Source organism: Colobus angolensis, unplaced genomic scaffold, assembly GCF_000951035.1.
Source record: "Colobus angolensis palliatus isolate OR3802 unplaced genomic scaffold, Cang.pa_1.0 Scaffold257, whole genome shotgun sequence".
Classification (NCBI taxonomy): domain Eukaryota; kingdom Metazoa; phylum Chordata; class Mammalia; order Primates; family Cercopithecidae; genus Colobus; species Colobus angolensis.
The window spans coordinates 2,896,549-2,908,286 of NW_012115788.1; the positions used below are offsets into that span (position 1 = coordinate 2,896,549).

Consider the following 11,738-nt stretch of genomic DNA (forward strand, 5'->3'; position numbering starts at 1 on the left):
TCTCAAAAAAAAAAAAAAAAAAAACCCATTCATTTGCACTCCACATCTGGGGAAAGGTTATATTCAGAGGGTTCCTGTCCTGGTTTACGCCCACAGTGAGAAATAAATCTAAGCCAGGAAGAAATAGAAAAACTTATTATGTATTTCTCATTGCCATGAAGTTAGAAAGCATGTTTTCCTCTTTTTTTCTTACCTGTGAAAAAAAATCACAAAAAACCAAAATACCAAATACCAAAAAAACCAAATACCAAATTAGTAATAGTACCCACTGTTAAAATGTTAACCAACTAACTTTTATTCATTAGGATTACTAGATCGCTAGATTGAACCCTAGTATTTCACTTTCAAATCTATTTTCTGTTTTCTTTCTTAAATTTCTTTTTACATTTTACAATAATTTTCTTTAAGAGATAGGGTCTTGCTCTGTTGCCCAGGCTGGAGTGCAATGGCATGATCATAGCTCACTGAAACCTCAGGCTCCTGGGCTCAAGCAATCCTCCCGCCTCAGCCTCCTGAGTAGCTAGGACTACAGGTGCATGCCACCAGGTCCAGCTATTTTTTTTTTAATTTTTGTAGAGATAGGGCCTTACTACATTGCCCAGGCTGGTCTTGAACTCCTGGCCTCAAGCAAGCCTCCTGTTTCGGCCTCCCAAAGTGCTGGAATTACAGATGTGAGCCACTGCACCTGGTCAGGTCGATTTTCTAAATAGTGTGTTGGGTAAGACCAAAGGCATGGGGCTGGGTGATAAACATAATTTTAAGTGATGGCATCATTTGCCTTCAGTTGGCTTTTGGGATAAAATGATAAGAATCTTTGGAAAATAGCAATTTGGGGCATCCGATGCCCAGCAAGTGATCAAAACAGTAACTATCTTTTCTCATTCTACCACTCCCAAGTTTTATTTTTCCTATCTCTTCTGGCAATATTCTCAGGCAGTCTGAGGAAAAAGAAGGAAGAAGTGCTGCAAGTAGTCACAGAGTAATATCAAGGTGCTTTCATTTCAATGTGTTGTTTCTTCAGATACTTAACCTCCTGAACTGTTGTGAATATTGACATTTCTCCTCACAGGTTGTCAACTGCCTTTTTAGGATGTGAACATCCTGAGTCACAAGACTACCTTCTCTGAATTATCTAGCATTGTTCAGCTCATGTTAATAGTGTGGGCTATGGCAAACTTGGAGGCTCCTGTCTGAGTTTCTGTTTTCTGTTCTTTTGTGATGGTATGCCCACCACCTCTTGGTATTAGGAGCTCAGAGAATGGAGAAAGAAGGAAATGGAGTTTAGAAAAAGGCTCAGTTCCTGGATTCAATCACGAGGGTTGATGCTCTTCTGAGAATATCTAAATGGTGAAGTGCTTAAGAACTATCTAGCACAAAGGGAACACAGAAGAGAGTCCCACAGTCTGAAAGAGCTGCCATTCACCCTTCTCCTCCAATATTCTTCCAAAATTCATTTTCTTTTTCCATTGGGTACAGAGCTACCATATTTATCTGAGCATAGGCTGATCAGAGTGGAGACTGTACTTCCTCATCCCCCTCACTGGCAGGTGTGTAGGTGATTAAGTTCTGATTCACGGGAAGTAAATGGAAGTGTCGCATTCACTTGTGGGTATTGGGGCATGTTTTCCTCCTTCTTGCCTGCTGGATTGTGGATGTGAGGGCTGGGCTTGAAGAAGCCAGACTCTTTCTGTATCTTCTTAATCCTTCTTAAAAACCTACATTCTGGGGCCAGGCGCTGTGGCTCACACTCCTAATCCCAGCACTTTGGGAGGCCAAGGCAGGCAGATCACGTGGTCAGGAGATCACGCTCATCCTGGCTAACATGGTGAAACCCCATCTCTACTAAAAATACACACACACACACACACACACACACACAATTAGCCGGGTGTGGTGGTATGTGCTTGTAGTCCCGGCTACTGGGGAGGCTGAGGCAGAAGAATCCCTTGAACCCGGCAGGCGGAAGTTGCAGTGAGCCGAGACTGAACCACTGCACTCCAGCCTGGGCAACAGAGGGAGACTCCATCTCAAAACACAAAACACAACACAACAAAGAAACAAACAAAAAACCGTACATTCTGGCTTTCTGATGCTGCCTAAGTAGGAAAACGAAGTGATAATTATCTAGTAATTTTTTCTGTGTGAAGACAAACAATCTGACTCATTCAGACTAAACTCCCCTTTCCATCTTAGTGGTTGGTTTTATATGGTCTTGAATTATTTAGATCATTGTATTTAACTTTGTTTGTAGAGACACTACCTTTATTAGATTCTGATTCTCAGAGACAAATTTATTTGCTTACTAATTGAGGTGACATTTCCGGTTTGTCTATGTACCGAATTCTACAGTAACTTGTAGGGCAAGCTTCCTCTGTATCTTTATATTACATCTTTCTAAGCAATTTATTACATATTATTCTCTAGGGGAAAAACACCTTTTGTATAGGAAAAAATAAACAACTATAAATATCGATTCAGAAAGAACTTCCCCTTCTCCCCCAGGAAAGGAGAGCTCTGTATTTGCTGCCCCTCTGCCCTTTGTGTTTGGGCAGGTTCAGAATAGCTCTTTGTTGTAGCATTGTGGAAGTGAATACAAGTTTTGTATCCATTGCTATAGATCAGGATTTTTTGTTTTAGCTAGGGTAGATCTACTTTCTGATTTATTTTAGTATAGTAATTTTGCATTTTATTGGTTTGAAATTTATAGGAATTAAAGACTGAGAATAAGAAACTCTTCTAACATAAATACAGAAACGTGTTTTTTTTTTTTTTAAACTCTTTTTCCACTTAATCCTTGCTTTAGATTTCTGTTTACTCTATATTTAGGTGAAATATACTTTGTGGAAGACTGATTGCATTAATGACCCTGATTCCTCTTATCTATTTCTTTCCATGCCCTTCCACATGTCAATTTGCAGTGCTCTTTCATTCTTTGCAGGCGTCCTGCCCAGGGTCATGTGACCTACCAATGGAATACTGACAAATGCGACACAGCAGAGACTTGAAAAAGGCTTGTGTGATTGTGGACCTCACCATGACAAGGACATGCCTGAGCTATCTTGCTGGAGGATAAACTTGCTGGGGGATATGTGAAGCAGAGCCAAATCTCCTTGGTCATACCAGGCAACGCCATCTACAATCAGCAGAGCCATAGAACTGACCTGCCGCTGATGTACGCAGAAATCTGCTGTTAACTACAGACATCATAATCACAAGCTAACCATGTCAAAAGAGTATGTTGTGAAGACCTCTGCCACAGTTAACATCTAAAAACTCAACAAAGAAAAGCTCTGCATTTTTTACAAAATTGACTTATCAGGTCACTGAGCAACTGAAATATTTTCAAAGAAGCAACTTAAAACTACTACATTTTAGAGTTATTTCAAGTGTAATCCTAAATCAAAGACTTCACTGACAATGACTATAATACTATTCTATGATTAATTTTCCATTTATTTCAGAAACATTGATGAGTCAGTGTTTCAGTTTTATGCCCCTTCTTGCAATAACAGTGGTGACAAATTTGGGAAAAAATTACAGTACATGGCCAAAATAAACTCACTGACTTTCTTAACATAATTCATGTTCACTATTTGTAAATACATTTGTTGAATGCATAGAACTATTTTAACAAAGGCCATGTTAATATTTCAAATATTAGCATTCTTATCACTACATATTAATCAGACTAGCATATATTTTAACTGTTTGCCCCTCTCAAACTTGAATTATTCTGTTAATGACATTCACTTGACTGTAAAGACAGCCTCTTGTTAAACTGATACCTCTTAAAGAAACCAGCACAATTCTGTATACATTGCAAGTGCTTTATAAATATTCAGTGATGATGGTATTTGCTTATGATATGCTCTTAACCCTCCTTTTGATCCCATAATAGCAAAGAACAATTTTATGTGAAAGTATCGGAAATCATTTTATATTTATTTGAATTGTGGTATTCTAAACGGAATGGAAGTTTTTGATATTTGAAAAATAAAGTCATAGCTCCTTCAAAGATTTCTATTTACATAACACATGAACATGTGTTTTTGGTTTCAAGAGAGCCCAACTGACTATCATCTATGATTTTCTATAAATTTCTAAAATTATTTTATCTACTACCTTTGGTTGTAAAGTTCTTTATATTTACATTTTGCTGCTTACCAATGAAACTGGTCTTAATTTAACTCTTTTCAGCTTCAGAGACGTGCCTCTTCTGCCACCCTTTTTTTTAGTGCTGTAGGCTTTGTATTAGAAGTCTGATTCAATCTACCTAAGCCTATTCATTATTTTAAAATCCCTCTCTTCTCCTTCCTCTTTTTCTCCAACAGAACTCCCTGTGATGTTGAAATGTTCTCTGTGCTTTCCAATATGGTAGCTGCAAGCTGCATGCTCCTAATGAACACTTGAAATATAGCTAGTGTGACTGAAGAACTGAATTTTAAATTTTATTTAATTTAAATTCATTTACATTTAAATTATTTATATAGTGACATGTGGGTTGGGCAATGCAGTTCTGGATAGAAGAAGCTTAATCTGTGAAACCTGTCCTTTTAGGGCAATTTCTGTCTTTTTGTAGAGACATGCCACTCGGGAGGACATATTCTAGTGAGTATCAATTTGTAGTAGCACAATTGGAAACAGTTATCCTGAAGATTCCTTTGTGAAGGGTATAGGAAAAAGAAAAAAAATAAAATGATAGAGAAGATTCAGTGGGCTTATGCATGCTACCAGTTCACACACAGACACACACACCCATGCACACATGCCTTTACCTTTTTATACACATAAAGACACAAATGTGTGTATTCCAAGTGGATTTGATTTTTGATTCTTCGCTTAAGCTAAATTTGAACAAATTCATTATTGATAAATTTGATGACTACTGATATATTTTCGATAGCTAATACACCAATATAGCAGTGAAATTTCAGGAGAGAATGAAAATCCAGTGTTTTCAACAGTTATTTTAAGCTGTCTCCTAGAGGCCACAGTAAACAGCCAGGTATGGTGAAATAAACATTCTTGGAGCCTAATCGACAGAGAGCAAATGCATACAGCAAAATGAAGATGCCACTTTATCTCTGAGGGAAGCAGGGGGCTGTAGAAAGCAGTTAGGTATGAGGGCATCTCACTTTGGCTATTGGTACAATTTCCAAAGCACTTTAAAAATGCTTGCTGAATCAGAAGAAGGTAGGGATTCTTCTGATTCAGAAATAACCTTGCCTTTCATTCTTGACTCCTTACTAGACATAGGTAATCAACCATAATTTCAGGGCTTTTGAATCATTCAATACTACATACTAGGCAATACTTATCAATAGGAGAGAAAACCTATTCGGCTTCCCTGGTATTAGCATAATTTACCTGGCATGAGGCACCCCTTCTAATCAAGGTTCCAACCAAACTTTCTCTGCGTGATATAGTGAAGAGGCAGCTTTTTCTCTTATAGAGAATCATTTGTTTTCTCTTCTGCTTGAGCCCTTTCTTCTCCAGATTCCCCACCCCACCCACACCCCTGACCATTTCTCCTCATGATAAATTTCACATCAGATGTGCTTAGCAGGCATTTTTGAAGATGTCCCAGACAGCCTCAGGATTGTCTCTGGACCTAAAGTTGAAATGAATCATTATTCTTAATCCTCAGTGTCCTTAGACACTATATTGCTTTTATTTGCATAGAGGTTTATGTGCTGCAATGAATTCCTTCCTTATTGAGAATAAATTGTGGCTCTGTCAAAAGACCCTCCCATCCTCCTGACACATTTCTTTTATGTTATGGGATTCAGACCGTCTAGATTTTGTGGGCTGATGTCACTAAATCTGCTGAATCTGCCTTGGGTCATATATTCATCTCTTGCCCATAATTCTGTTCACCAGCACAGACACAGACTTGCCCTTCCAGAAAGATACTTCCTTTTAGTGTAGGAAGAAGTAACAGAAACAAATACCCTATGGCTTATCTCTTTGCACAATTATTAATGGGGCTTTTTGGACACTGTGAACTAATGTGTTACCTACTGCCATATGGTAGAAATGAAGTGCAAAATCATCAACTCAGATTCCCATATAATTATGCCAAATAAGTATCCGAAACTACTCAATCCTCTCTCTTAATTTGTTTGCCTTGATTATACAGAAGTATCCATTGCTATAAATTTATCTTAGGAGTAAATACATGTGGTTAGTGAGTCAAGTAAAACAAATAAAACAAAAAAGTCAGTTAATAGAAAAATTTTGGAAACCTCATCTCTGTAGCTTTAGAAACTACCTATAGCCGGGCGCGGTGGCTCAAGCCTGTAATCCCAGCACTTTGGGAGGCCGAGACGGGCGGATCACGAGGTCAGGAGATCGAGACCATCCTGGCTAACACGGTGAAACCCCGTCTCTACTAAAAATACAAAAACTAGCCGGGTGAGGTGGCGGGTGCCTGTAGTCCCAGCTACTCGGGAGGCCGAGGCAGGAGAATGGCGTAAACCCGGGAGGCGGAGCTTGCAGTGAGCTGAGATCCGGCCACTGCACTCCAGTCCGGGCGACAGAGCAAGACTCCGCCTCAAAAAAAAAAAAAAAAAAAAAAAAAAAAAAAGAAACTACCTATAAACTAAAGGGTTTCAGGTCAGATTCTTTGTTTTTTTTTTTGGTCAAATTTATTTTATAGGTGTACTTTTGTGCAGGACAAATTTAGATGGACTGGGAATTAGAGAAAAGGTAAAGAATCTAATCACTCATGAAATCCCTTTCTACTAAACGCATGCCAGTTATTCACATCTTTTTAAAACTTGGAAGTTTCTTGTTTTGTGTGCGTCTATATAGCCTTGAATTTCACCAGAGGGAGTGCGACCAGATGCGCAGAATCCACGGTGATTGACATAAAAAGAGAAGGTGTCGGGGCATTGTCTATGTCTTAGGCTCTAGGTAGAAGGGATTTCCATCGTTCACTCAATAAACATTTAGGTGTGTGCTTTTAAGCAGAGCCTGATGTTTTAGTGGGAACCAGACAGAAATGGCCCCAGGACTCAGGGCCACTCACTGTATGACACAGGGGTGATGCGCCCAATGTCCATAGGGAAAGAATTACTTTGGATGAATGACTGAAAATGGAAACAAAGCTAGGTGAAATGCTTCGTTCATCTTGTTTGAGTTCATTTGTCCTCTTTCATTACTCTAAGATGTTCCCTCGGGAAACCAAGCAATTCAGTGTGGGTAGGCGTGAAGCTGGAGCGCAGATGGTATCATATTCTGAGGAGGACATCACCTACACAGCCCTTCCGAGACTTGGACTTCGCTCTAGTCTTTGGAAACTTCATTATGGGCTCAGATAGTCCAGTTCCTCCTCTGGGTAGCTATGAGCAGCCAGCAGGACTTCCAGGCTTCCCACAGAAGCATATGCCATTCCTTAGTGTCTCCACACAGTAAGCAAGCCCAGTCAGACCTATCCAGTGAACATACTCGGATGTGGTCCTGGTTTGCTTAGGACTTTCGGGCATTCTCTCTGAAAGCCTCACGTCCCAGGAAATCCCTCATTTGCAGGCAAACCTAGACAGATGGTCACCTTCAACCTAGGCCTATGTGGCTTCCACTAAACCCAGTTAGCACAAATTGCTCCATGAGCTACGGTGAAGTCTTTGCTTTCTTCTTATTTCATAGGCAATGCTCTCTTTTTGTATATTCTTACTTTTCCTTTTAATGCACTACCAGCACGATGATTTTCTTTTCTTCTTATCCCCAATTCCCTTGTCTAGAATTCTTCCAGCAGCTTAAATAGACTCCAGCAAAGCATCCATTTGAAAGGGCTTAAGTAAGAAACAGGAATGTAATGCCTTACCATCTCTTGACATTCCCAGGGCAAGACACTTCTGCAGTCGGCAGTGTTGGCAACGGTTTCTGTTGGTTCTGTCAATTAAACAGTTTCTCTGCCTTGGGCAGGAATAAGAGGCATTGTTCTGCTGGCTCCTCCTAAAGAATCCCTTGAGGGAAAAAGAGAAGGGGAAACAGATTTATAAGAAGGGAAACAGAGAACATTAACATATACATTTGCTACATTTTCTGCAGTGAACATAACTGAGTTTAATTTTTAAAGCTCTTTGGATACCTCTTCTCGTATGGCTTGCAGATATTTCTGCTGGAGAAAATAGATGCTATCTGCAGAGATATGAGGGTATCATTCATTTACCCATTCACTCATTCATTCATTCCTTGAATAAACGTTTGCTAAAGACATTTGCAGCTGTGCTGTTCTATGCAGAAATAAACAGAAGTTTCTGTCCCGCAAAGAGCAGCGGGGAAGGAGTAGCAAAGGAGAGTGCTAAACCAAACATGACAGAACTTGGTGGAGACAATCACATGGGCTTGTATCAAGTGCTGTGGTGGTGAGGAACTTGAGGTACTGGTAAGAAAAAGCAACACTGAGGAGTATGTGCTACTGTTTTCTTAGTTTCTAAGGTGTGGTTTCCCCCACCATAAACTTTTTGAATTTGGCTAGAATGCAGCTGAGAAGTGTTTTCTTTTTCTACCTTTTTGAGGTGTCTTGCTATGTTGTTCATGCTAGAGCGCAGTGACTATTTGCAGGCAGGATCACAGTGTACTGCGGCCTCAAACCCCTAGACTCAAGTGATCCTCCTGCCTCAACCTATAGCTGGGACTACAGGTGTGTGTGTGCACCGTGGCTGGGTCTGGAAAGTTGTTTTTAATAATCAACCATACTTTTGAAAAAAGAAAATATTATATATAAGCTGTTCAACAACAAAAAGTATTAAGTCAATGAATGGTCTCTACTTGGCCCCAGGTTATTCGGTGTAAGATGTCTTCATGTAAGTACATTTGGGTTCATCAGGTACAAAATGAACTGCCAGTGACCGTATATACACTGCTTCTCTAAATAAATCCACAGCTGAGTTGATTTTTAAAAAATTTTTCCTTCTTTGTCTTATAGAAAACTCTATTGGGGAAAATAAGCATTTTCTCCAGAGATAGATTAAGTTATCATTCATCCATTCATTGACTCATGTAATCGATTTCCCTAATCACTCTTTACTCTTGAATTGTCTAGAGAAAAAAGGAAAAGTGCAACGTATCATGAGCAAAATGATGGTCTACATTAAGCTTTCTAAGACAAATTTTGGAAAAAGATATCCCACAGCATCATCTTTTGGAAGGAGGAAGTCTAGAAAAGTTCAGGAATGGTAGATTCAATGCTTATCTTGCAGAGAAGCCTGGAATAGATCCCCTGACTTCCCTCAAACAGCTCCTTTGTTTTCTCAGCTATCTACAGGATGAAGAAGCAGAGCCAGGGCTAGGTGAGCCTAGTGAGGCAAACACTTTGCCCACAACATTAAATGGTCACCTAAAATTTTTGTAATTAGAAAATACAATATTTTAACATAATGAGTTAAAAAATCGACATTATGCAAAAATACCCAATAACTTAAAGAAGGGATCTGTGTTACTGATTTTCCTTTTGTCTTGAGCTCCAATATGGCTCAGCATGGCACTGGCGAAGACAGCTTAGTCAATCTGTGAGGAATCTCAGACATGGAGGTGTGGTCGAGGATCTCCTCAGAGAGAGAGAGAGTCCCAACTGGCTTCGCCATTCAACAACAAGGACTAGTTTCATCCCCATACATCCACGTGCATTCCTTATTTAATAAACCAGTGATGGCAGAATGAGACACGTGACTGTCCAGTTTGACTGAATTCATGGAGCATCTTAGAATAGAGATCAAACGTAAGCCCCCCAGGGATTGAAATGATGTACTTTATATGCTGTGAAAACTGTCAGAAAGCATAACCTCAGCCCATCAGTCTTGATTAAAGATGACTTGAAATTTACATTTTAAGACAGAATTGTGTGGTTTTTATCTTTGGATACTCTAGTGCTACTTAGCAAAAGAGTTGACAGGACAGAAAAGACTTTTCTGAAGTCACAGCTACAGCCCTAATTTAAGACCAATTTGACATTAATTACGATGAGTTTCTTGCTTATCTGTTGCTCATTATTGCAAATGAGGTTTTTGGCATGAAAGAGAGATTGTGTTCCAAATTTTATTGAATGAATAGAAATTTGAATAAGTGCACAAGCTGAATTGATGTTATTCAGAATGGGTTGTTTATGTTGACTTGAAAACAGCATTATGAAAACTCAGAGGTTGATACTGAATGTGCTGACATTGACATCAAATTCTGAAGAGAATTTTTAAGTTTTCTATTTGCAGAAAACTGTAGCATATATACAAATGTGGGTTTTTTCCATGAATTAAAAAAATAGTGTGGTGTATAGTGCCATTTTAACTAAAACCTCAGAGTATGCTTCATAATAACAACATAATTTCTTTGATTGCGGATTCTTCCTTTAAATAGAAAAGGTGACACTTGCTCTTGGCTATTGGCCTATTGGGTTATATTTGCACATTAGTTAAATCTTTTGGAAATTACTGTCTAAGATATTTTGCTTTTTAACCTGAACATATCCCCATCTTTTGAAATCACACATTTTTCAAATAGAGCTTACACAATCAAATGCCAAACATCTCCATTTTGACATTGATCTAAAAATCAGTTTTAGTAGATATTATGTAAACCAGAGCTCTCAAGATTGCATAATAAGCCAATATAATGGTAGAAATACTTGCCATGGAGAAGATTCTGACTCCTAAATTATTATTGTTTATGAAGAAAACTATTTGTCTATCTGCCTAGAGGATGTAATAACTTATTCAAGGAGGGTAAAAAGTTGCTGACATAATTTTGCTTTCTTGTTTATTCTTGATGAGTTGAAAAATTGCATTAAAGTGGATAACATGCAATTCTTAATTATAGGGCTTCAGAGGAACAGAATGCAAAGAACAGCTCATGATATTCACAAATAGATTATCACTAATCATCTTTAAAGTACAGCAGTGTGTTGACAGGTTAGTACGTTAACATGCTCCCTCTTCTTCCCTCACCCACTTTATTCTTATTTATTTCCTTTTCTTTTCTTCACTCCAGTTTTAATTCCAGGACTCATGCCTTTTTGAGACTATTATGAAGACATTGTCAATTTATCACACAGTACCAGTATTTGAAAGTTACAGTGTGTTTTGCCTTGTGTACATTTGAAAGCCTGTTTAAGATTAAGATTAGATCTTAGACTCTGACTGTACTACCCCTCCTTTGGTTTACTGATCTTAAAAGAATAATTCACTTTGCTTGCATCTTTGATCAAAAACGTAATTGCTCTTGCCAATAACTTTACCAGCATATTACCTTTCCCTCCCAGACTGTGGCTCATTTTATTTGTTCTGTTTACACATGGTCCTTTAACTATAGCTATAGAACTGTTTAGATTTTCCCTGGCTATTCTGTCTCTCACACTCACTTTCTTTCCTTCTAAGGATTCATTATTAAAACTTACTCTTAAATTTCAAAGTTCTTTTATTTCAGATTCAATCTACATTTACTGCTATTCCTCTAGCTCTTTATTTAAGAGAGGAACTTGCTCACAGGAATTAGTTTGCCACGGGAAGGGTGGGTGGAATCTGCCTGGAAGTGGAACGCTGGATTGAGACTGAAAAACCCTGTGTTTTTGGCCGTGCTCTGTTCTTCACTGTCTGAATCAATGATGTTGATCAGATGACATAATCTTGTTTATACCTCAGGACCTCATCGGAAAATGAAGGGGTGGGTGGGGGTAGGTGAATTTTAGTTGATTTAGAGATAATCTTGTTGGCTTCTAACATAGCATGCTTCCAGTTTTCTTT

General features: G+C 38.6%; 1 protein-coding gene across 2 annotated transcripts in view; it reads right to left on the reverse strand.

Moving 5' to 3' along the window:
* Positions 1–11,738, reverse strand: part of RORB (RAR-related orphan receptor B) — a 190,607-nt gene that overhangs the window by 46,428 nt on the left and 132,441 nt on the right. For both annotated transcript variants that reach the window (XM_011947024.1, XM_011947025.1), the window contains exon 3: positions 7,826–7,967. In XM_011947024.1, coding sequence (XP_011802414.1) covers positions 7,826–7,967 — 142 coding nt within the window. The remainder of the gene's footprint in view (positions 1–7,825; positions 7,968–11,738) is intronic.